We start from the raw sequence: 26262 nt of genomic DNA on the forward strand, positions 1-26262 counted from the left end.
AAAAAGCCTCCACACATTCGCGTTCAACTGGCTCCCCTTCACAAACCCCGTCTGGTCTTCTTGGATGATCTGCGGCACACAATCCTCAATCCTCGTGGCTATGACCTTCGCCAGCACCTTGGCATCTACATTTCGCAAGGAAATCGGTCTGTAAGACCCACATTGCAGGGGATCCTTGTCCCGCTTCAGGATCAAGGAGATCAGTGCCCGGGACATCGTCGGGGGTAAAGCCCCCCCCTCCCTTGCCTCATTAAAGGTCTGAACGAACAGCGGGCCCAACAGGTCCAGATATTTTTCATAGAACTCTACCGGGAAACCATCCGGCCCCGGTGCCTTCCCCGCCTGCATGCTTCCTATCCCTTTGATCAGCTCCTCCAGCCCAATCGGGGCCCCCAGTCCCGCCACCAGTCCCTCTTCCACCTTTGGAAACCTCAATTGGTCCAGGAAAGGGCCCATCCCTCCCTTCTCCCGTGGGGGCTCGGATCGGTACAATTCCTCGTAGAAGTCCCTGAAGACCCCATTGATGCCAACCCCACTCCCTCCCCTGTCCTTAACTCCCCCGATCTCCCTAGCTGCGTCCTGCTTCCGAAGCTGATGCGCCAGCATCCGGCTTGCCTATTCCCCATACTCGTAGACCGCCCCCTGGGCCTTCCTCCACTGCACCTCCGCCTTCCTGGTGGTCACCAGGTCAAATTCGGCCTGGAGGCTGCGCCTCTTCCTCAACAATCTTTCCTCAGGCTCTTCCGCATACCTCCTGTCTACCCTCACCATCTCCCCCACCAGCCTCCTCCGCTCCTTGTGGGCCCTAATGGAGATCAGCTCTCCCCTCACCGCCGCCTTCAGTGCCTCCCATACCATCCCCACTCGGACCGCCCCGTTGTCGTTGGTCTCCAAGTACCTCTCTATACTTCCTCGGACCCGCTCGCTCACCTCCTCGTCCGCCAACAGCCCCACCTCCAAGCGCCACAGCGGGCGCTGGTCCATCTCCTCCCCCACCTCCAAGTCCACCCAATGCGGGGCGTGGTCCGAAATGGCTATTGCCGAATACTCGGTATCCTCTACTCTCGCTATCAGCACCCTACTCGAAATGAAAAAGTCGATTCGAGATAAGCCTTATGGATATGTGAGAAGAATGAAAATTCCCTAGCCCCCGGCCTTGCAAATCTCCAAGGGTCCACCCCTCCCATTTGGTCCATAAATCCCCTCAACACTCTAGCCGCCGCCGGCTTCCTACCCGTCCTAGACCTGGAGCGATCCAGTGCCGGATCCAACACTGTGTTAAAGTCTACCCCCATTATCAGGCCCCCCACTTCCAAGTCTGGGATCCGACCCAACATACGCCGCATAAAACCCGCATTGTCCCAGTTCGGAGCATACACATTGACCAGTACCATTATGTACCTACCGCCATTATCTGCCACAATGCTCGACGCCTCGAATGACACCTCCTTTCCCACCAAGATCGCCACCCCTCGATTTTTGGCATCTAGCCCCGAGTGAAACACCTGACCTACCCACCCTTTCCTCAGTCTTACCTGGTCTGCCACCTTCAGGTGTGTCTCCTGGAGCATAACCACATCCGCCTTGAGCCCCTTGAGGTGCGCGAACACGCGGGCCCGTTTAACCGGCCCATTCAGTCCCCTTACATTCCAGGTTATCAGCCGGATCAGGGGGCTACCCGCCCCCCCCTCCCCCGCCAACTAGCCATGACCCCTCCTCGGTCAGCCACGCGCCCGCACCCCACACCCGGCCCGTTCCCCACAGCAACATAGCCCCGTCTTGACCCCCCCACTCGCTCCAGCTACTCCTTGACCTTAGCAGCAGCAACTCGATTTCCACCCCCCCCCCCCCCCCCCCCCCCCCGGGCTAGGACCCAGTTTACTCCCCCCATTGCACTTCCGCAAGTCAGCTGACTCCTGCTGACCCCGGCCACTCCCACCTCCCCTTCGACTCCTCCCATTGTGTGGCACACCCTCCTCTCCCGCTCCCCATCCACAGGCTCTCCCCCTCCCCCCTCCGTTCTAAGCACGGGAAACAATCCTCGCTGCCCCGCCCCGGCCCCGCCCCCCCCAGTCTTCGGCCCTATCCACCCTTCCCAACCCGAAAGAGAAAAACACAGAGAAAAAGAAACGCAAAACAATGCAAAGGCCCCTTCCCCGAACCAAAAATAGGCATAACATATCCACTGCAGTCCCCAATCGCCCATCCCGATCCTCAGTCTGTGTCCAGCTTCTCGGCCTGAACAAAGGCCCACGCCTCCTCCAGAGACTCAAAATAATGGTGCCGGTCCTTGTAGGTAACCCACAGTCGCGCCGGCTGCAACATGCCAAACTTCACCCCCTTCCTGTGCAGCACCGCCTTCGCTCGATTGTACCCGGCCCTCCTCTTCGCCACCTCCGCACTCCAGTCCTGGTATATCCGAACCTCTGCGTTCTCCCACTTGCTGCTCCTCTCCTTCTTGGCCCACCTGAGCACACACTCCCGATCGACAAACCGATGGAACCGCACCAGCACCGCCCGCAGAGGCTCGTTAGCCTTGGGCCTCCTTGCCAACACTCTATGGGCCCCTTCCAGCTCCAGGGGCCCCTGGAAGGACCCCGCTCCCATCAGCGAGTTCAACATGGTGACCACATAGGCCCCCACGTCCGGCCCCTCCAGCCCCTCCGGGGAGGCCCGGAATCCGCAGTTTCTTCCGCCTCGACCGATTCTCCATCTCCTCAAACCGCTCCTGCCATCTCTTGTGGAGCGCCTCGTGCGCCTCCACCTTTACCGCCAGGCCTAAGATCTCGTCCTCATTGTTAGAGATCTTTTGTCGAGCCTCTCGGATCGCCACCCCCTGGGCCGTCTGTGTCTCCAGCAGCTTATCAATAGAAGCCTTCATTGGCTCTAGCAGGTCCGTTTTAATCTCTCTGAGGCAGCGCAGGATACCCTCCTGTTGCTCCTCCGCCCACTGCATCCACGCTGCCTGGTCTCCGCCCGCCGCCATTTTGTCCTTCTTCCCTCCCTTCTTCTGGTCCACCACCACCTTTTTTGTCGCCCCGCTCCTAGTGAAAGCCATATACTGACGGGGAGCTATTATTAACTCCTTCCCACACCGGGAAACGTCGAAAAAGTGCCCTTGGGGGCCCTGAAAAGAGCCCAAAAGTCCGTTTTTGCGGGAGCTGCCGAATGTGCGACTTAGCTCTGCATAGCCGCAACCGGAAGTCTCACGAGGGAATCCTTTTGACAGTGTTCGCTTCACCAATCTGCCCCAAAAAGTCTGTGGAAACTCCTGAAAAAGGTCTGAGAGTCCGTTCCAGACTGGAGCTGCCGAATGCGCGACCTACTCCTCTATGGCCGCCATCGGAAGCCTCGTCCCCGCTTCTTCAATGGCCTTGGTAGATCTTTTCACAGTTGTTCCCTCTGCTGCTAGAATTCACCTTTAATGAAGGCCCTCAAGTCAGCTTGCAGCTTTAAGCTTGCCCTTCCCCCGCCTGCATGCTGGAAGAGGCCCCTCTCTCCCCTGCAGTTACAGCCAAATCCTTCTCTGTTTCTGCCGGGTCTGGTAACCAAGAGACATACCATTCCTGGGGGAATGTTGCAGTCTTCTTCCCGCACCGGGAAATGTCAAACAAATTCCGTGGGGGCCCTGTAAAGAGCCCAAAAGTCCGTTCCAAGCGGGAGCTACCGAATATGCGACCTAGCTCTGCATAGCCGCACCCGGAAGTCGTTCCTGTCTTGTTGGCTGACTTTCCCATAAGCCTTTGCCGTTCGCCATTTTAAATCGGGAGTTGGCCACTTTAGGTGGCTACACACCCTCCTTGTGATCCTAACGCGAAGCGTGAAGGATCACATAACAATGTTGCTTTCCATTCCCTGACCTGGGGGGCACGTCTTTCATGGCCTCTACACTGACTATAACTATGCAAAACATTTTTAACTGACAATTCTAAGGGGCACTATATCAAACAGGGAAATGCATTACAAAACAATAAAATGGAAACCTCTAACTATTCTTAATACACTACACTCACGTAAACATTTCATCATTCTACCTTCCTCAACCATACAAACAAAATCATAGCAGTTTATACACATTTTTCCTGGCTTAGCAGTCAAGTTCAGGATCGTACAATTTGCTCATGAACAGTTCTTTACATTTCTTTATTTACAATAAAACCGCAAATGAATGCTCTTTATTATAGATCGCAGGGGTCGGGGGGTCTGGTCGTATCCGAAAATAGGGGATCTGATCCTATATACCGGGGTTCGAGCGCGGTAGGCTCTCCTTCTCCATTTTCTTAGACGCAGAGTCTGCACGATGCAGCAGAGTATCGCCAATCCTAGTAAGGTTTCTATTACATATGACAGAGAGTACCAGGTTATAAACCTGGCACACCAAGATGGTGTGGTGTCGCTGGTGACTGGGCTCTGGGTACTGTGGGGAAGTGAAACATTAACGGCTGGGGGGCTTGAGGTCATGGTGTTCGCGTTCACTCGCAACCAAATGTCCATTAAGATAAGCAATCCGGAGGATGTCCTCATGGTTCTTCTTCTTTTCTTTTCTTCTCTTCTCCGGTCCTGGAGCTTCTGGGATTCTGTGGAAACAAGCATAGTGTCTGTAACTATCTTGGTTTAACATCTCGTATGATAGCCTGTCTGTCCTTTAGTGCCAATTACTCCCTTTATAATTGGTAACTATGTGTGACTCCCTCATTTCTTTTTTTTTCAAAACAGTATTTTAGGACGAGACACACTTACAAATAATGAACCAGTGCGAGCCATCTCGCAGACTGTGCAGTTTACCATCCAAATGTTTCAGGATGTAAATAGCATGTGGTTGTCAACCTAAGGGTAACCTGAAACAAAACAAAACTTTTTGAACTAAAATTTCCAAAATGAGGTGCGTATGGGCCGCGACGGGTAAGAGTTGGATGGAGTCCCCGGGTAGGACGGCTACCAATGCCGTATCTCCCCTACCCGAGCATGATTGACAGCGGGGGGGTCCTCAGGCAGGGCGGGTCCCAAGCCGTTTCTCCACTGCCTGAGCAACCGACAAGAACGGGCAAGAAATGTAGTCATCGTGGTGGGGCTGCCATAGTGGTTCTTTCCTTCGAACCAGAAGGGCAGTTATGAACGGGCGTGTGGTATCTGTCGACAGACTAGTTCCGCTGAACTGGCATCTGGGACCGTAACAAGTCTCTGCAGACAAGCTAGTTCCTCTGAACTAGTGTCTGGCCAATAGTAAGTCTCTGTGGGCAAGTCTTCACAGGTTTCGGCCGAAAAGGCGTGGGGCCGTGAAATTTTTTTTGGTCTGACAAACATTTTGTGCGCGCCTAAGTGTCCGGGTAGTTTTAACGATATTTCCTCGAGGGCGCGTCCCTGCGCATCCTCGACATATATACCGCAACCTGTTATGCGCTGCCCATCCAAGACTGTGGAAGATCCATCCACATAGATCTTTATGGGCTCACACGTGTCCGTGTGCGGAGGGCTCTGGGTTGAACTAGCTATCTTTCTGGGGGGGGGTTTATCGATAAAGGGGCCTGTGTCGTGGTGTGGAGAGATAATTTTGCATTCATGGGGGGTTCCGGGGTACTGTAAATTGTCGGCTAAAAAGGTGTGCGTCTTTGTCCGTTTAACAGTGATGTCCCGTCCATGCAAGATAAGGGTCCATCTAGCTGCTCTAATCTGGCTTACTGTACTGTCCTTGAGTCGTCCGTCCAGTAAAGGTTGGGTGGGGGTGTGTTCGGTGAGAATTGTGATGAGGTTCAGTCCAGTAATATACAAAAAATACTGCACTGCCCAAAATACTGTGAGCAGGTGCCTCTCACAGGCGGAAAATCCCTGCTCCACAGCATCTAAGCTACGGGCCTTAACTGGTCGTGCCGTTCCTGGAGGAGCACGGCCGAAAGGGTGCGGTCTGTGGTCGCTACCTCTATGGCGTAAGGGGAAAGCGGGTCTGGAACTTGTAGTGCGGGGGCTGCTATGATTGCCTGTTTTAAAGAGTCCACAGCATCCGTATGCTGCGGATGCCATTCCCAGGGGGCTCCTTTCTTTAGGAGGTCTGAGAGGGGTGCTGCCTTGCTGGCGAAAACGTCAATGTGGTTTCGGCAGTAGCCAACCAGTCCTAAAGACGACCGGAGGGCTGAAACGTTCTGGGGAAGGGGCAATTTAGCAATCGAGTCAATCCTTTTATGCTCGATCGCGCATTTACCGTGTGTGATAATTGTTCCCAAATATATCACCTTATCTTCCAAAATCTGGGCCTTTTTGGGGGTTGACTTTACAACCGATTGAGTGTAAGAGTTCCAGGAGTTCGGACAGAAGCTCAATGTGCTCTTCCTTGGTGTCTGTCTGCAGTAGTAGGTCGTCTACGTACTGAACGAGACATCCGGGGCGAGAGAATTTGGCTAAACCATTTGCCAACTGTCGGTGGAAAATGGAGGGGAAGTTGTGGAAGCCTTGTGGCAGGCATGTCCACGTGTACTGCTGTGCTTTAAAGGTGAAGGTAAATTTGTACTGGCACGCCTTTGCCAATGGAATGGACCAGAATCCATTACTGACATCCAAAACCGTAAAGAATCGGGAATTGAGTCCCTGCTTGAGCATGGTCTCGGGACTTGTTGCTACTGTGGGGGCTGCTGCGGGGATGATTTTGTTGAGTTCCCGGTAATCAATGGTCAGTCCCCATGATCCATCGGGCTTTCTCACTGGCCAAATCGGGGCATTATTAGTGGAGGCTACTAATCTAAGTACGCCCTGCTCTCATAAGCTTTCTATTACCTTTGAGATTTCTCCCTCTGCTTCTTGGGGAAATCCATACTGTTTTTGGGGTCTCGGGTCAGGTCCTGTTATTTGTACGGAGCCAGTCATCCGTCCACAGTCGTGCTTGTGGGTCGCGAATGCTGCCCTGTTCTTTTGCAGAACTGCCCTAACCTGCTTGTCTGTGCTAAGCGTCGTCGGGTTGAACCAAAGTTCGCCTACTGCGCTAATTTTGTTTGCGCACTCTCCTATGTTGAGCGTTGCAGGGGCTCTTGCGAATTTTGCCATCTTCCAGACACACTGGTTGACTGGATCAAATGAAAGATTATGGGAATTCATGAAATCGATTCCCAGAATGTGTTCTGCTGTATGGGGCAGGTCAACTAAAACTACGGGGTGCTTGGTGGTGATGGTACCGATTTGAATTGGTACAGGGGCTGTGATGTGTCCCTGCTGTGAGTGGCCTGTAAAGCTGCTGAGGGTGATAGTGGCTGTAGTGGGCCACGTGTCTTTTTGAAACATGGTGGAGGAATTTATTGTAGTGCGGGACCCTCCTGTGTCCCAGAGAAATTCGATGGGCTGTCCCCGAATTTTCGCTGCAACTACCGGTCGTCCGGATCCATCCCAAAGGGTGTCGCAGACCCAACTGGGGGAGCCCGTACACCGTCAGTCCGTTCCGGTCAATTCTGTCTGATCTGAACGGGCGCTAACACTATGAATGGGCTCTGTCTTCTTCTTACTCAGAGTGCCCGTCTGCTGGGCTCTCTGTGGCTTTCTAGGGGCATTGCACTCTCTTGCAAAGTGTCCCAACTGTCCACAGTTGTAACACTCCTATGACTTGGGTGGGGGGCTGTTCTTTCCTTCATTCACCCATGCGGGGTTCTGGTGTGTTTTTACTGCCAGTATATCTGCGTCGGCCTGCTTTTCCTCGGGATTCTTGACTGCGGATTTACTTTGTATGGATTGCTCCCAAGCGCAGGACAATCTTTTCACTACCCACTTCTCGTTATGGGCCTCCTCTGAGGGATCATAACTCGTGCAAGCTTTCTGTCCTGTTTCTGTGGCATGGGAGATACGAGTGCGGGTCCATTTGGCCATGTTGTCTGAGGACAAATGGGCGCGGTCTAAGTCTCCAAAGATGCTGCAAAGTGGATCCACAGGCGTCCAGCAAATGCTGTGGGGTGCTCGGATTTCTTTTGCCTACATTTGTTGAGGCCATCTATGGGGTCACCCCGGTTATACCCGATCGCATCCAGGATCGCGGTATGCATTTCTGCAAGGGTGCCTCCTACTACATTCTGTGGGTCGGGAAGGGCTGCTGCTACTGAAGGATCTAAACTTAAAACTGTGAGCTTTACATGCTCTCGCTCATCCAGGCCGTACATGGTCGCCTGATGCTTAACTGTGGCAAAGAAATGGGGGGGTCTGAGGTGGGGAGGAACGGTGTGACCTTCTCGCACGCGTCCCGTAATTGGGTCACTGTTAAGGGGGTGGAGTATAGAAATTCCGCATCGTCCGATGTGGCTGTACGGTGGGTGGTGACTGGGTTCATTGGAGCTTGAACTATCGGCTCTGTGGGGGGTTGGGGCGCTTTCCTCTTTTGTGGCTTTCCCTGCGCACATGTTCCCTGAACATATCTCTACGCTGTTTCATTCAATTCTCCCCAATCAGGGCCGTCTTCCTGATCTAATTTCGCTCCAAAGGTTTCCTGGAAGCCTTTCTGAACTGAAAACAGCGATTGCAGCTCTGCAATCTGCTTCCGGCACTTTGCGTGATCTAGCGTGCTTTGTCTTTGTTCTGTGGTGGCAGCATGGAGTGCTGCCTTTAGGTCACTACACTGTCTCTGTAATGCTTCTACCTGCTTTTCTGTTTGTTCACGTACCAGGACTGCACGTTGCGTGTCCTGATAGCCCTTTTCATATTGAGACTGGAAGCTGCTTAAGTGCGCCAGACAAGACTGGTGTGCCCTTTTGGCATCCTCCACCTCTCCATCTTTTGCTGCCAATTTCCTTCTCAATTCCAAATTCTCCTTTTCTACCTCGCTTACATCGACCTTACTCATTCGATGTATGCCCGCAACTTCTTTCCGGAGTGTCCTAACGACCTCCTCTGTGCCTCGCACTTGTGCCAAGCAGGATACGATTGCCATCGGCTTGCGAGCTTTCCCGAAACTCTTTTTGTGAATCTCGCTCAGGTTCTCCCACCAAATATGTCCTCTACTCCCGGGACCTGATTCCTCGTTGTCACAGAATTCATTCCAAAGGGGCCATCCTTTCCCTTTGAGATATTTCCTGATCCCTGCCTCCCAAATGGGACATTGTCCCACTCTACTGCTGCTGGTCGCTGCAACCACAAATTCCTCTGGGTTCATGAGGCGCTGCATTGCCTGCATTGCCATCTTTCCTATTCGAATGCTGCTCTTCAAATTTGGGACAGGGGTATTAAGGCGGTGCTGTAAATACGAGTACGGCTTTCGCTACTTTCCGAAATACAAACTTCCGACAGTTTTGTCGCAACAAAAAATCTATCAGTTTTACCCTATCGCCCTGTTAGTTACACATGCATACACACACTTCCGAATTATGAGTATTGATCAGAACTGCTTGAACACTTGTGGTTTTCTGTTTCCAATTGGATCTCTAATTCAAATTCTGGGTTCTCCCGGAGTGGTTTTTCACTTCTAGATCGGGTCCCGTCAGGATGTCGCCAAATAATGTTGCTGATTTTCTCCTTGGTTAAATTGCTCTGTTTTATTACTTTTGCTCTCGAGTCGCCAGGTATCTTTCTGATACCGCCACGAGGTTCAAGTCCGAGTAATGATCAATAACCCAATACACCAATTAGTAAGATTTAAATCTAAGCACATTTATTATACACAGTAATCGCTACTCATGCACAAATTCTACGTCTAAGCTACTTCTACAACTAACAGGCCTATACTTAACTTTGGACTGGCCTACCAGGTCAGGGGAACAAATGGCCTTTCGTTCAGGTTCTGAGTCTGCGGGATTCGAAGTTGGTACGGACTGGTAGCTAGGGGCGCCTATCTCATAGCGAGCGTTGAATTAAGACTTACGTCAGTCGATGATCACTGCACCGGTCACGGTCAATGTTGGTTCGTGTTGCTGGGTGACCCGGGCAGGAAGAAGAGAGCGAAGAGGAGCTGCTGAAGAGAGCGATTTGAACTTGGGGCTTAACTCTCATAGTCCCCAGGGGCTTCCCGCCTTTCGGGGCAGACCCTGTACCTGGTCCCAAGTGATTGGACTTTGTCCTATCGCTTGGTTCGATTTTCTCCAATACTGGAGCGGTTCCCTGATTGATGGGTGGTCTTGAGGTGCTCGTTCACCTCCTTTGTGTTGGCTCCTGCTGGCGCCGAGGTGTCTGGCTTTGCTTTGTGTGTCAAAAATGTTACTTATTGTTCCCGGGGATTGCTCATCAGTATGCAGATGGCTGCTACTTTGTTATGCTGATGACCGCTGGTATCGATGTTGTCTGGTTTTTGCAGAGGTAAATACACAGCAAACCTGCAGCCGCTGGTTCCTGTCTTGTTGGGTGACTTTCCCATCAGCCTTTGCCGTTCGCCATATTAAATCGGGAGTTGGCCACTTTAGGTGGCGACAGATGGAACCGGCCTGCTCCTTTAGGCTAAATCCAGATCTCACCGTAGCATGGAGTGAAACCAATTATTATCGCTTGAGCCCAATTTCCATACAATTAATGGGAGCCACCCCTTATCCAACAGCTTCCTGTCATTCATCAGCCTCCCAGTAAGTGGTCATGCTGATGTTGGTTAGAACTCCTTTTTAAGAGCGTGAGTCTGGCGGTAGGGCTTCTGTGGGGAACTGAGGAGGTGAGTATCATAGAATCATAGAATTTGTAATGCAGAAGGAGGCCATTTGGCCCATCGAGTCTGCACCAGCCCTTAATAAGAGCACACTACTTAAGCCCACGCCTCCACCCTATCCTCGTAACCCAATAATCCCACCTAACCTTTTGGACACGAAGGGGAAATTTAGCATGGCCAATCCACCTAACCTGGACTGTGGGAGGAAACCGGAGCACCCGGAGGAAACCTATGCAGAGACGGGGAGAAAGTGCAAACTCCAGACAGATAGTCACCCAAGGCTGGAATCGAACCTGGGTCCTGGAGCTGTTCCCCCCACCCCCATTTCCCAACCTCTCAGGGTATGTGTTACATCATTTCAGGGTGCTGGGACTGAGTTGGCACCGTCAACAGCTCACTGTCGAGGGCAGGGGTGTGATGATAATCCCCCAGAGAACTGAGCGCCGGTGCTCCTCAATCTATGCCATAGTCTGACCCCTGCCTGTCTACTGAGTACTCGCTCACACCCATCACCTGCATGTGGTGTGCCCATGGAAGTGGGGGAGGTGCCTGGCGAGATCGGCCAAGGGTTTGGAGGCCGGCCCACATTGCGGAAGAAAGTGACAATGGCTTCATACTGGTTGTGCTCAGTGTTTATTGTGTGTTACAATTCCCCACTCTCCCGATGGTATCGTTCCCCCCCACCCCCCCGACCCTCTACCTACCCACCCCATTCCCCCCTCCTCCGGTGCCCTCAGTGATCCTCAATATGCTTTGCCTTTCTTGCTCTACCGCTACGTCTAGGTGTGCTCCCGGGATGCACATCAGAGATGGAGCAGCCAGCTGCTTACCACGTCCCGTGGCCATTGATGCCCCTGGCGGGCATCCTCTGGGGTCGGAAGGTCCCGGCTCACTTGTCGGTGGCACATGCACAGCCGTGCCGCCTTGTCCCGTGTTCTGCTGTAAGACGCAACCTCATCAGAGGGGTGGAACTTGGGGGGAGCTAGTGGCCACCGTCATCAGTCCATGGGATGGGTCTGGGTTGGCACCCAGTGGCCTCTCCTCCTGTTCGGTGCCCATAGGGCCCGGGGGTTCACCTTGGGACGGAGGGGCAGTTAGTTCAAGTTCCGGCTGTCCCTGCATCATTTGGCGGTTCCCCATGGTCTGCAGCATCGTGTCGGCGTCCTCGGCGATGCTCCTCAGTGACTGGGACAAGCTCCGCAGCCCCCCGACCATTTCCATCTGAGAGCGGGACATGTCCCGCAAAACCTCATCAAGGTCAGCCTTGTACTGGGTGACATCCTCCAGCGAGGCAGACATTCTGTCGACACCCTTAGCCATGGCCGTCACCGACTGCCTGATGCCTTGGACACCTCCACTAATGGCACCAACGTCTTGCACCAGGCTCTCCACTGCAGTTGCCACTCTAGCAGTGTTGGCCTCGGTGCCACGCATTGTCAATGACACCTCCTGCACCTGTAGTCTCTGGGCCTCCTCCAAGCGGCTATGGACCTGCAGGAGTGTTGCTGACATTTCCCTCTGGCCGCACTTGAACGGCTCCATCAGCTCTGGGATGACCTCTTCCACAGGCTCAGCATCAGGCTGGGACCCAGCTGGGTCCTGGGATCCAGCAGCCCTCCGACTGCTGTCTCGCCTGGGGGTTCCTGCTTCCACCTGATCTACAGCAGCAGCAGCGTGGTGTTCACCAGATTGTGCCCCAGAATCCTGACCACTAACATGTCCCACCGTGGCGTGTGTATCTGCACTGGTGGAGGGTGGGGATGACATCTGTGCCGCGACTATAACAATTGCACCCTTGGAGCTCCCCTCCGAGGTCTTTTTCTCGGAGTCAGGAGAGGGTGCCGCCCGGGATGGGCCGGCGCCATCGGCTGGAGGACCTGCGGGAGAATGGACATGTGGTCAGTGGGAGGGATGGGTCAGTCAGTCAGTAAGGCAGTTAAAAATGTGTTTAATAATTTAGAATAACAAGGGAAAAAGTATGGGGAAATATGATTTCATTTCTTCCTCATTTGTATAATTGATTTGCTGCGCTGTTTTTGCCTCCTGGTTTCTTTCCTGATCCCAGCCTTCATGCTGGACTATAGCACCACAGTTAGTGGCGGTCCCTGAATGGTTTGCTCGAGTGACTATTATTTGGCTGAAGCTATTGCATATTGACACACTGTTCATCTACGGCAAACATCACAGCTAAGTTCAATGCTTTCCTTGTCTATTGTCTACAAATGCAAGAGTAACTACATAACATTCAATAGCAATAACCTTGGCTGAGTCTATTCTGCTTTGGGTGTCTTGGTGTCAATTGTAGCTGCAAAACTATCGCTCTTATTTTTTAAAATTAGCTTGCCTAATCTATTGCCAAATGATTTCTTGTCCATTTTTTAAAATAAATGTTTTTTATTGGGTTTTTGAACAAAGTATATTTACCATTATGTACACAGAATAAGATATATATATATATATAGAAGAGAAAAGCGCACACAAACATGCCAACATTTTTTTTAAAAAAATAACTGGTAGGGTATTATGCACCAGCTCAACAGCAGCTATGTACAATTGGCAATATTATTTTTAACACATAAGTAGGCATCTGTTTGTGGGGGGGGGGGAAACTGGGGAGGTAGATATACATTTAGGTGCCGGAGAAACAATTACAGGGGGCAATACGCGAATGGTCTGGTGTTGCTGTTGTCACTTGCTTCTCCTGGACGGGTTTCGCTGCCGTTGTCGTCTCGTGTTCACCTCCGCTTCAGCTGTTCGTCCCGTCTTTCGCCTGGATTTTCCTTGCTCTCTGTCCCTGTAGATGCCAAGTTGGATATTGTTTCCCGTGCCGTCCTTCCAGCTATCATTCCCCTGCCTCCCCCTCACCTCCTTGGTTCACCTCTATTGTTTCCTGTCTCCTCACTCTTCCCCCTCCCCCCTTCTGCCCCCTTCCCCTCTTCTCCTGTGGTTCGCCTTTCTTTCCTCTTAGGTTTAGCAGGTTCCCCCGCCCTCCCCCGGTCTATCTCTCCCTCTCATGCCTTGGCTACTTTCCCCTGATTCTTGGCTACCTGGCTATTCTTCTGCTTGTTCGTTGGCCACAAACAGGTCCCGGAACAATTGGATGAATGTGTAGCGCACAAAGACTCCATGAGACGAATAGAGTGAAGTCGATGAGGCTTTATTAAGCGTGTCTGTTCCCCCGCAGCTCGATAGTAAACTGGCCTGCGGGGGAAGACTCCGGCTTCTTATACTCCGCCTTCAGGGCGGAGCTTGAGGTCAACGGCCAACCAGGACCCGGGATCTGTCAGCCAATGACATTAGGGCTTCCAGTCCCACATGACCCCCAATACATATTACCACATTCACCCCTTGTCAAAAATGAACCCGGCGGGGTGATGCTTCGTATGGTGGTAAGGGTTTACAGGGCTGGTCCTGGGAGGACAAAACATTCACATGGCAATACAGTATTGGACAATTTCGTCCTGTTGCAACTATTTACAGAGGGTATAGGAAGAAAAGCAAAATGTTCTTGTGAACAGTCCATATTTGTTTTACATCGACGCCACGAGTCGGTCGGGCGGTCTGGTCGTCCGTGTCGATCGCCTCGGCCCCGGCGGTGGTGGTGGTGCTTGTACTAGTGTTGTCGCCTCAAGGAGCCGTACGGTTTCAGCTCGGGTTTGATTCTAGGTCGGTGCTGAGGGGAGGGGAACCGATCCTCCTGGGAAGGGGGCGGTCGCGGGGTGCGGCGGTGGCAGGAAGGGGGGGGTTGGGTTGATGGTGTCGGGGGGGGTGTGCTTGTTACCGGCGGGCGCCAGATCCCGCCGGGAGACTGTGTCCTGTCGGCCGTCGGGGTACTCCACGTAGGCGTACTGGGGGTTCGCGTGGAGGAGGTGAACCCTTTCGACCAACGGGTCCGCCTTATGTGCCCGCACATGCTTTCGGAGCAGGATGGGTCCTGGGGCCGCCAGCCAGGTCGGCAGCGACGTTCCAGAGGAGGACCTCCTAGGGAAGACAAGGAGACGCTCATGCGGCGTTTGATTAGTGCTCGTACATAATAACGACCGGATGGAATGGAGAGCGTCCGGGAGGACCTCCTGCCACCTTGAAACTGGGAGGTCCCTGGACCGTAGGGCCAGTAGGACGGCCTTCCAGACCGTGCCGTTCTCCCGTTCTACTTGCCCGTTCCCCCGGGGGTTGTAGCTGGTCGTCCTGCTTGAGGCTATGCCCTTGCTGAGCAGGAACTGGCGCAGCTCGTCACTCATGAAAGAGGACCCCCTGTCGCTGTGGACGTATGCGGGGTAACCGAACATTGTGAAGATGCTATTCAGGGCTTTAATGACTGTGGCCGCGGTCATGTCAGAGCAGGGAATGGCAAAAGGGAAGCGGGAGTATTCGTCCACTACATTAAGAAAATATGCGTTGCGGTCGGTGGAGGGGAGGGGCCCTTTGAAATCGAGACTGAGGCGTTCAAAGGGGCGGGAAGCCTTAATCAGGTGCGCTCCATCTGGCCTGAAAAAATGCGGCTTGCATTCCGCGCAGATGTGGCAGTCCCTTGTGACTGTACGGACCTCCTCTAAAGAGTATGGGAGATTGCGGGACTTGATGAAGTGGTAAAACCGAGTGACCCCCGGGTGGCAGAGGTCCTCGTGGAGGGTTTGGAGGCGGTTAATTTGTGCGTTGGCACATGTGCCGCGGGATAGGGCATCGGACGGCTCGTTCAGCTTTCCGGGACGATACAAAATCTCATAGTTGAAGGTGGAGAGCTCGATCCTCCACCTTAAGATTTTGTCGTTTTTGATTTTGCCCCGCTGTGCACTATTGAACATGAAGGCTGCCGACCGTTGGTCGGTGAGGAGAGTGAATCTCCTGCCGGCCAGGTAATGCCTCCAATGTCGCACAGCTTCCACTATGGCTTGGGCTTCCTTTTCTACTGAAGAGTGGCGGATTTCTGAGGCGTGGAGGGTCCGGGAGAAAAAGGCCACGGGTCTGCCCGCTTGGTTAAGGGTGGCCACTAGAGCTACGTCGGAGGCATCGCTCTCGACCTGGAAGGGGAGGGACTCGTCGATGGCGCGCATCGTGGCCTTTGCGATATCCGCTTTGATGCGGCTGAAGGCCTGACAAGCCTCTGTCGACAGAGGGAAGGTCGTGGTCTGTATTAGGGGGCGGGCCTTGTCTGCGTACTGGGGTACCCACTGGGCGTAGTACGAAAAGAACCCCAAGCAGCGCTTCAGGGCTTTTGGGCAGTGTGGGAGGGGAAATTCCATGAGTGCGCGCATACGTTCGGGGTCGGGGCCTATTATCCCATTGCGCACTACGTAGCCCAGAATGGCTAGCCGGTCGGTGCTAAAAACGCACTTGTCCTCGTTGTACGTGAGGTTCAAGGCTTTGGCGGTCTGGAGGAATTTTTGGAGGTTGGCGTCGTGGTCCTGCTGATCGTGGCCGCAGATGGTTACATTGTCGAGATACGGGAACGTGGCCCGCAACCCATGTTGATCAACCATTCGGTCCATCTCCCGTTGGAAGACCGAGACCCCGTTTGTGACGCCAAAAGGGACCCGTAGGAAATGGTATAATCGCCCATCTGCCTCGAAGGCTGTGTACTTGCGGTCACTTGGGCGGATGGGGAGCTGATGGTAGGCGGACTTGAGGTCCATGGTGGAGAAGACTTTATATTGGGCAATCCGATTGACCATGTCGGATATGCGGGGGAGAGGGTACGCGTCTAGTTGTGTGTACCTGTTGATGGTCTGGCTATAGTCAATGACCATCCTTTGTTTCTCCCCTGTCTTCACTACTACCACCTGCGCTCTCCAGGGACTATTACTGGCCTGGATTATGCCCTCCTTTAGTAGCCGCTGGACTTCGGACCGAATGAAGGTCCGGTCCTGGGCGCTGTACCGTCTGCTCCTAGTGGCGACGGGTTTGCAATCCGGGGTGAGGTTCGCAAACCAGGACGGGGGTTGCACCTTGAGGGTTGCGAGGCCGCAGATAGTGAGTGGGGGTATGGGGCCGCCGAATTTGAACGTAAGGCTCTGTAGATTGCATTGGAAATCTAATCCCAGCAAGGTGGGGGCACAGAGTTGGGGAAGGACGTTTAGTTTGTAGTTTTTGAACTCCCTCCCCTGCACCGTTAGGGTAACTATGCAGAATCCCCGGATCTGTACGGAGTGGGATCCTGCAGCTAGGCAAATCTTTTGTGCGCTGGGATAGGTGGTCAAGGAACAGCGTCTTACCGTGTCGGGGTGTATAAAGCTTTCCGTGCTCCCGGAGTCGACTTGGCATGGCGTCTCGTGGCCGTTTATTAGTACCGTTGTCGTCGTCGTCTGGAGTGTCCGGGGCCGGGCTTGATCGAGCGTAATCGAAGCGAGCCGTGGTTGTAGTAGTGGAGTGGGGTCCGTTGTTGCCGTCCCAGATGGCGGCGGGGATGAACAAAATGGCCGCCCCCATACATCGCACGTGGCTGGGGGGTCACAAGATGGCGGCGGGGGTGGACAAAATGGCCGCCCCCATGCGTCGTACAGGTCTGGGGCGGTCCAAGATGGCGGCGCCCCTCCTCCCCTCGTGGTGGCCGGGACCCAAAATGGCGGCGTCTGCGGGTCGCACATCGGCGCCCCTCCTCCCCTCGTGGTGGCCGGGACCCAAAATGGCGGCGTCTGCGGGTCGCACATGGTGTGCTGGGGGGGCTGGGGAGCGCTAGGACCGCGAGCGCTAGGACCGCGCGGAGCTCCCTCACCGCGAGCGCTAGGACCGTGAGCGCTAGGACCGCGCGGAGCTCCCTCACCGCGAGCGCTAGGACCGCAGGCGCTATGACCGCGCGGAGCTCCCTCACCGGGGACAGCGGTGGTCGGGGCCCAAGTCGGCGGCGCCGGTGGGTCAGGCGTGGAGCCGCGAGCGCTGGGACCGTGCGGAGCTCCCTCGCCGGGGACAGCGGTGGTCGGGGCCCAAGTAGGTGGCGCCGGCGGGTCAGGCGTGGGGCGCGGGGTGGGGGTTAGGGTGGCGTTAGGGACACGGAAAACTCCCTCCTCTCCGTGGAGAGTGTTGACCGGGACCCAAAGCGGCAGCGCCGGCGGCGGGTCATGCATGGGCTGCGGGGAGGGGGGTTGGGGAGCGTAGGCGGCGTGCAGGGCTCCCAGTTCTCCCGGGACCGCGGTGGTCGGGACCCAGAGCGGCTGCGCCTGCGGGTCGTACATGGCGTGTTGGGGGGGTTGGGGCGCGTAAACTGCTTGCAGGGCTCCCTGTGCTCCCGGGACGGCGGCGACCTCGCGGGACCGGCACACAACCGCATAATGGCCCTTTTTCCCGCAGCTTTTGCAGATAGCTGCGCGGGCCGGGCAGCGCTGTCGGGGGTGTTTCGCCTGGCCGCAGAAATAACAGCAGGTGCCCCCGGTGCGACTCGGCGTTTGGACCGCGCAAGCCTGTGGGGTGTCCGGGGGGGGGGGGGGTAGGGGGTTTGCCGCGACGGGTACGTACGGGGCCCAATGGGTTGCCGCGCGGTTGGGGCCGTAGGCGCGGGTATTACGCGCGGCCACGTCTAGGGAGGCTGCTAAGGCCCGTGCCTCAGAGTCCTAGCGACTCTTTTTCTAGAAGTCTTTGGCGGATTTGGGAGGATTGCATACCTGCCACAAAAGCATCGCGCATTAACATGTCCGTGTGTTCGTTTGCGTTCACCGACGGGCAGCTGCAGGCTCGTCCCAAAATCAGCAGCGCGGCGTAGAACTCGTCCATCGATTCTCCGGGAGCTTGCCGTCTCGTCGCGAGCTGGTAGCGAGCGTAGATTTGGTTAACTGGGCGAACGTAGAGACTTCTCAGTGCTGCGAACGCCGTCTGGAAATCGTCCGAGTCTTCGATGAGGGAGAAAATCTCCGTGCTCCCCCTCGAGTGCAGGACCTGAAGTTTTTGGTCTTCTGAGACTCGGACGGTGGTCGTTCTGAGGTAGGCCTCGAAGCAAGTCTGCCAGTGCTTGAAGGCTGCTGCCGCGTTCACTGCGTGGGGGCTGATCCTCAGGCATTCCGGAATGATCCTGAGCTCCATAGTCCTTTTTAGGCACGCTTAATAAATTGTAGCGCACAAAGACTCCATGAGATGAATAGAGTGAAGTCGATGAGGCTTTATTAAGCGTGTCTGTTCCCCCGCAGCTCGATAGTAAACTGGCCTGTGGGGGAAGACTCCGGCTTCTTATACTCCGCCTTCAGGGCGGAGCTTGAGGTCAACGGCCAACCAGGACCCGGGATCTGTCAGCCAATGACATTAGGGCTTCCAGTCCCACATGACCCCAAATACATACTACCACAGAATGGCTCCCACGTTCTGTGCAAGCTGTCGTCTGATCCTCTGATGGCGAATTTGATTTTCTCTATTTGAAGAGATTCTGAGAGGTCGGACAGCCAGTCTGCAGCTTTGGGTGGTGCTGCTGACCGCCAGCCGAACAGGATTCTACGGCGGGCAATCAGGGAGGCAAAGGCAAGGGAGTCCGCCCTACTCCCCAGGAACAGATCTGGCTGGTCTGATATCGCGAAGACCACCACTTTTGGGCATGGCTCCACCCTCATCCCCACCATTTGGGACATTGCCTCGAAGAAGGCTGTCCAGTACCCAGCAAGTCTGGGGCAAGACCAGAACATGTGAGCGTGGTTGACCGGGCCTTCTTGGCACCGTTCACATCTATCCTCCATCTCGGGAAGAACCTACTCACATGGGTTAAATGGGCTCTATGTACCACTTTTAGTTGCGTCAGGCTGAGCCTTGTGCACGTGGAGGTGGAGGTGGAGTTGACCCTATGCAGTGCTTCACTCCAGAGTACCCATCCTATTTCAATCCCCAGGTATTCCTCCCATTTCTTTCTTGTTTCGTCCAGTACGGTGTCGGCCCTTTCTACCAGTCGGTCACACATGTTGTTACAGTTTCCTTTATCTAGGATGCTTGCGTCCAGTAACTCTTCCAGTAATGTCTGTTGTGGCGGTTGTGGGTACGTCCTTGTCTCCTTTCGTAGGAAATTTTGAGTTGCAGGTACCTTAGCTCGTTCCCCCTGGCTAGCTGGAATTTCTCTGTCAGTTTGTCCAGTGTTGCAATCCTGCCGTCCGTGTATAGGTCCCTGACTGTCAGTGTCCCTCCACCCTGTCCCACATTTTAAAGGTGGCGTCAGTCAGCCCTGGTGTGAACCTATGGTTGTTGCAGATGGAAGCTTTGTCCGACATTTTGGTCAGGCCAAATTGCTGGTCTAGTTGGTTCCAGGACTGGAGGGTGGCTATCACCACCGGGCTGCTAGAGTGTTTTTTGGGTGGGGATGGGAGTGCTGCCGTGGTGAGGGCCTGGAGGGAGCTCCCCATTCAGGAGGCCTCTTCCGCGCGCACCCACTCGGCTTCTGGCTCCTTGATCCACCCCCTTATTCGCTCGGCCGTCGCCGCCAGTGGTATAATTATAGGTTTGGGAGGGCTAGATTTTGTTTTTTGTCGGACCTTCTTTGGGATCCTAGCATTCTTCCCCCCCATGCGAATGCCTTGATTAGTTTGTCGAGCGCTTTGAAAAAAGCCTTGGGGATGTAGATCGGGATGAATCTAAGCAGGAAGAGGTACCTGGGCAGTACGTTCATTTTGATCGTCTGGACTTTCCCTGCGAGGGAGAGTGGGAGTGTGTTTCATCTTTGCAGGTCCTTCTTTACTTCCTCTGTCAGACTGGTGAGGTTCCATTTGTGGATCCCTTTCCAGTCATGGGCTATTTGGATCCCCAGGTAGTGGAATTTGTGTCGGGCTTGTTTAAGCGGCAGTCCTGTTAGTGCTGCCCCACCTACTTGTGGGTGTACCGGGATGATCTCGCTTTTGCTCATGTTGAGTTTGTAGCCCGAGAAGGCACCAAACTCTTTCAGGAGCGCAATGATTCTGTCCATGCTGCTTTGTGGGTCCGAAATGTAGAGGAGCAGGTCATCTGCACGGAGTGAGACTCTGTGCTCTCTGCTGCCCCTTCGGATCCCCCTCCAGCTTTTTGCTGTTCTGAGCGCTATTGCTAATGGCTCCATCGCTAGAGCGAACAGCAGCGGGGACAGTGGGCATCCTTGTCTGGTGCCCCTGTGCAGCTGGAAGTATCGGGAGTTGTTGTTGTTGGTCCGTACGCTCGCCATGGGAGCATTGTATAGGGGTTTTACCCAGGAGGTGAATCCTGTTCCAAGCCCGAACCGCTCCAGGACCTCGATGAGGTATTTCCATTCGACCCTGTCGAAGGCCTTTTCTGCGTCTAGGGAGACGATCACCTCTGGTATTCTCTCCCCGGATGGGGTCATTATCACGTTCAGCAGGCGCCTGATGTTCGAGGTTAGCTGTCTACCTTTGACAAAGCCCATCTGGTCCTCTGCAGCCACCTTCTGGCTAGGATTTTGGACAGTATTTTGGCATCTGCGTTCAGCAGTGAGATGGGTCTGAATGACCCACATTCCGTTGGGTCTTTATCTTTCTTAGGTATCAGCGAGATTGAGGCCTGTGCGGCATCGGTGGCAGTGTGCTCCTAGCTAGCGAGTCTGTGAACATCTCCCGCAGGTGAGGGGCCAGTGCTGTCGCAAATCCTTTGTAGAAGTCCGCCGGGAACCCGTCGGGTCCCGGCATCTTCCCCGCCTGCATGGAGCTAATGCTGTCCATGATCTCTCCCAGTGCTAGTGATGCTTCTAGGCCCCGTTTTCTGCCCTCCCCCACGACTGGTATGTCCAGTCCATCAAGGAACCGTTTCATCCCGGACTCCCCCATTGGGAGCTCTGAGGTGTACAGCCCTTGGTAGAAGGCCCTGAAGGTTTTGTTGATCTTTTCAGATTCTGTTTCTGATGTGCCTCTGGTATCCCTGATTTGTGCAATTTCTCTGGTGGCTGCCTGCTTTCTCAGCTGGTGTGCCAACAGGCGGCTGGCTTTCCTCCATGTTCGTATAGGGTCCCACGTGCCTGGCGGAGTTGGTGCACTGCTTTCCTGGTGGAGAGCAGACCAAAGTTCCTTTGTAGCTCTTTCCTCTCTGCCAGAAGCTCTACAGTCGGGGCCCTGGAGTATTTACGGTCTACCTCCAGTATGGAGTCGACCAGCTGCTGCCTAGCCGCCCTTTCCTCCCTATCTCTTCGCGCTTTGAAAGCGATAATTTCCCCTCTTACTACGGTCTTTAGCGCTTCCCAGAACGTGGAGGGTGAGACCTCTCCGTTCTGGTTGTTCTCTGTGTATTCTGTTATGTCCTGTGATATATTTTCATTGAAGGCCGTGTCAGCTAGTAGGGAAATGTCCAACGTACATGTGGGGCGTTGGCCCCTGCCCGTCTCCAGCCTCATGTCCATGTAGTGTGGAGCGTGGTCGGATATCACAATTTGGGGCAGCACGGTAGCCTTGTGGATAGCACAATTGCTTCACAGCTCCAGGGCCCCAGGTTCGATTCCGGCTAGGGTCACTGTCTGTGCGGAGTCTGCACATCCTCCCCGTGTGTGCGTGGGTTTCCTCCGGGTGCTCCGGTTTCCTCCCACAGTCCAAAAATGTGCAGGTTAGGTGGATTGGCCATGCTAAATTGCCCTTAGTGTCCAGAATTGCCCTTAGTGTTGGGTGGGGTTACTGGGTATGGGGATAGGGTGGCGGTGTTGACCTTGGGTAGGGTGCTCTTTCCAAGAGCCGGTGCAGACTCGATGGGCCGAATGGCCTCCTTCTGCACTGTAAATTCTATGATAATCTATGAAATTGCAGAGTATTCCACTTTGTCTATCCCTGGAAGCACCGTTTTCCCCACCACAAAGAAGTCAATTCTGGTGTATACATTGTGTACTGGGGAGAAGAAGGAGAACTCCTTCTCGCCTGGGTGGGTGAACCTCCAGGGGTCCACCGCTCCCATCTGTTCCATAAAGTGACCGAGTTCCCTTGCCATGCTTGAAGTTTTTCCCGTTTTGGGGCTTGATCTGTCAGTCGTTGGATCTTGTAAACAGTTGAAGTTCCCCCCCCCGAAATGTCGGGGATTTCTGCCATGGTCTTTTTGATGAAGCTCGTGTCGTCCCAATTGGCGTGTACACGTTAACTAGTACTACTGGTGCCCCATCCAGGGCCCCGCTGACCATGACGTACCGTCCTCTTGCTGATCAGTATTGCTACCCCCCTGGCCCTCGTCCCATAACAGGAATGGTAGGTCTGTTCCACCCAACCCTTTCTTACCCGTAGTCGGTCCTGCCCTCTCAGGTGTGTCTCTCGTAGGAAGACTATGTCGGCCTTCATATTTCTTAGGTGGGTGTGGACTCTGGATCTTTTCACTGGGCCGTTGAGTCCCCTTACATAGAACATAGAACATAGAAAATACAGCACAGAACAGGTCCTTCGGCCCACGATGTTGTGCCGAACCTTTGTCCTAGATTAATCATAGATTATCATTGAATTTACAGTGCAGAAGGAGGCCATTCGGCCCTTTGAGTCTGCACCAGCTCTTGGAAAGAGCACCCTACCCAAACTCAACACCTCCACCCAACACCAAGGGCAATTTGGACATTAAGGGCAATTTATCATTGGCCAATTCACCTAACCCGCACATCTTTGGACTGTGGGAGGAAACCGGAGCACCCGGAGGAAACCCACGCAGACACGGGGAGGACGTGCAGACTCCGCACAGACAGTGACCCAAGCCGGAATCGAACCTGGGACCCTGGAGCTGTGAAGCATTGTGCTATCCACAATGCTACCGTGCTGCCCTTGAGAACAAATAAATCTACACTATCATTTTACTGTAATCCATGTACCTATCCAATAGCTGCTTGAAGGTCCCTAATGTTTCCGACTCAACTACTTCCACAGGCAATGCATTCCATGCCCCCAGTACTCTCTGGGTAAAGAACCTACCTCTGATATCCCTCCTATATCTTCCACCTTTCACCTTAAATTTATGTCCCCTTGTAATGGTTTGTTCCACCCGGGGAAAAAGTCTCTGACTGTCTACTCTATCTATTCCCCTGATCATCTTATAAACCTCTATCAAGTCGCCCCTCATCCTTCTCCGTTCTAATGAGAAAAGGCCTAGCATCCTCAACCTTTCCTCGTAAGACCTACTCTCCATTCCAGGCAACATCCTGGTAAATCTTCTTTGCACCTTTTCCAAAGCTTCCACATCCTTCCTAAAATGAGGCGACCAGAACTGTACACAGTACTCCAAATGTGGCCTTACCAAAGTTTTGTACAGCTGCATCATCACCTCACGGCTCTTAAATTCAATCCCTCTGTTAATGAACGCGAGCACACCATAGGCCTTCTTCACAGCTCTATCCACTTGAGTGGCAACTTTCAAAGATGTATGAACATAGACCCCAAGATCTCTCTGCTCCTCCACATTGCCAAGAACTCTACCGTTAACCCTGTATTCCGCATTCATATTTGTCCTTCCAAAATGGACAACCTCACACTTTTCAGGGTTAAACTCCATCTGCCACTTCTCAGCCCAGCTCTGCATCCTATCTATGTCTCTTTGCAGCCGACAACAGCCCTCCTTACTATCCACAACTCCACCAATCTTCGTATCGTCTGCAAATTTACTGACCCACCCTTCAACTCCCTCATCCAAGTCATTAATGAAAATCACAAACAGCAGAGGACCCAGAACTGATCCCTGCGGTACGCCACTGGTAACTGGGATCCAGGCTGAATATTTGCCATCCACCACCACTCTCTGACTTCTATCAGTTAGCCAGTTCGTTATCCAACTGGCCAAATTTCCCACTATCCCATGCCTCCTTACTTTCTGCATAAGCCTACCATGGGGAACTTTATCAAATGCCTTACTAAAATCCATGTACACTACATCCACTGCTTTACCTTCATCCACATGCTTGGTCACCTCCTCAAAGAATTCAATAAGATTTGTAAGGCAAGACCTACCCCTCACAAATCCGTGCTGACTATCCCTAATCAAGCAGTGTCTTTCCAGATGCTCAGAAATCCTATCCTTCAGTACCCTTTCCATTACTTTGCCTACCACCGAAGTAAGACTAACTGGCCTGTAATTCCCAGGGTTATCCCTAGTCCCTTTTTTGAACAGGGGCACGACATTCGCCACTCTCCAATCCCCTGGTACCACCCCTGTTGACAGTGAGGACGAAAAGATCATTGCCAACGGCTCTGCAATTTCATCTCTTGCTTCCCATAGAATCCTTGGATATATCCCGTCAGGCCCGGGGGACTTGTCTATCGTCAAGTTTTTCAAAATGCCCAACACATCTTCCTTCCTAACAAGTATTTCCTCGAGCTTACCAATCTGTTTCACACTGTCCTCTCAAACAATATCGCCCCTCTCATTTGTAAATACAGAAGAAAAGTACTCGTTCAAGACCTCTCCTATCTCTTCAGACTCAATACACAATCTCCCGCTACTGTCCTTGATCGGACCTACCCTCGCTCTAGTCATTCTCATATTTCTCACATATGTGTAAAAGGCCTTGGGGTTTTCCTTGATCCTACCCGCCAAAGATTGTTCATGCCCTCTCTTAGCTCTCCTAATCCCTTTCTTCAGTTCCCTCCTGGCTATCTTGTATCCCTCCAATGCCCTGTCTGAACCTTGTTTCCTCAGCCTTACATAAGTCGCCTTTTTCCTCTTAACAAGACATTCAACCTCTCTTGTCAATCATGGTTCCCTCACTCGACCATATCTTCCCTGCCTGACAGGGACATACATATCAAGGACACGTAGCACCTGTTCCTTGAACAAGTTCCACATTTCACTTGTGTCCTTCCCTGACAGCCTATCTGTCTCCAAAATGCTCCCCCACTAACAAATCTATCACTTGCCCTGGCTCATTACCCAGTACTAAATCCAATATTGCCCCTCCTCTGGTCGGACAATCTACATACTGTGTTAGAAAAGCTTCCTGGACACACTGCACAAACACCACCCCATCCAAACTATTTGATCTAAAGAGTTTCCACTCAATATTTGGGAAGTTAAAGTCGCCCATGACTACTACCCTATGACTTTTGCACCTTTCCAAAATCTGTTTCCCAATCTGTTCCTCCACATCTCTGCTACTATTGGGGGGCCTATAGAAAACTCCTAACAAGGTTACTGCTCCTTTCCTATTTCTGACTTCAACCCATACTACCTCAGTAGGCCGATACTCCTCGAACTGCCTTTCTGCAGCTGTTATACTATCTCTAATTAATAATGCCACCCCCCCACCTCTTTTACCACCCTCCCTAATCTTATTGAAACATCTATAACCAGGGACCTCCAACAACCATTTCTGCCCCTCTTCTATCCAAGTTTCCGTGATGGCCACCACATCGTAGTCCCAAGTACCGATCCATGCCTTAAGTTCACCCACCTTAATCCTGATGCTTCTTGCGTTGAAGTATACACACTTCAACCCATCTCCGTGCCTGCAAGTACTCTCCTTTGTCAGTGTTCCCTTCCCCACTGCCTCATTACACGCTTTGGCGTCCTGAATATCGGCTACCTTAGTTGCTGGACTACAAATCCGGTTCCCATTCCCCTGCCAAATTAGTTTAAACCCTCCCGAAGAGTACTAGAAAACCTCCCTCCCAGGATATTGGTGCCCCTCTGGTTCAGGTGCAACCCGTCCTGCTTGTACAGGTCCCACCTTCCCCAGAATGCGCTCCAATTATCCAAATACCTGAAGCCCTCCCTCCTACACCATTCCTGCAGCCACGTGTTCAACTGCACTCTCTCCCTATTCCTAGCCTCGCTATCACGTGGCACCGGCA

At 53.3% G+C, this 26262-nt stretch overlaps 1 protein-coding gene across 1 annotated transcript in view; it reads left to right on the plus strand.

Moving 5' to 3' along the window:
* Window positions 1–20115: 20115 nt before the first annotated feature.
* LOC140404122 (meiosis inhibitor protein 1-like) overlaps window positions 20116–26262 on the plus strand; it is an 82155-nt gene continuing 76008 nt past the window's right edge. Inside the window, exon 1 of the mRNA XM_072492541.1 lies at window positions 20116–20146. Coding sequence (XP_072348642.1) covers window positions 20116–20146 — 31 coding nt within the window. The remainder of the gene's footprint in view (window positions 20147–26262) is intronic.

This window comes from Scyliorhinus torazame, chromosome 29, assembly GCF_047496885.1.
Source record: "Scyliorhinus torazame isolate Kashiwa2021f chromosome 29, sScyTor2.1, whole genome shotgun sequence".
In the NCBI taxonomy this organism is placed as follows: domain Eukaryota; kingdom Metazoa; phylum Chordata; class Chondrichthyes; order Carcharhiniformes; family Scyliorhinidae; genus Scyliorhinus; species Scyliorhinus torazame.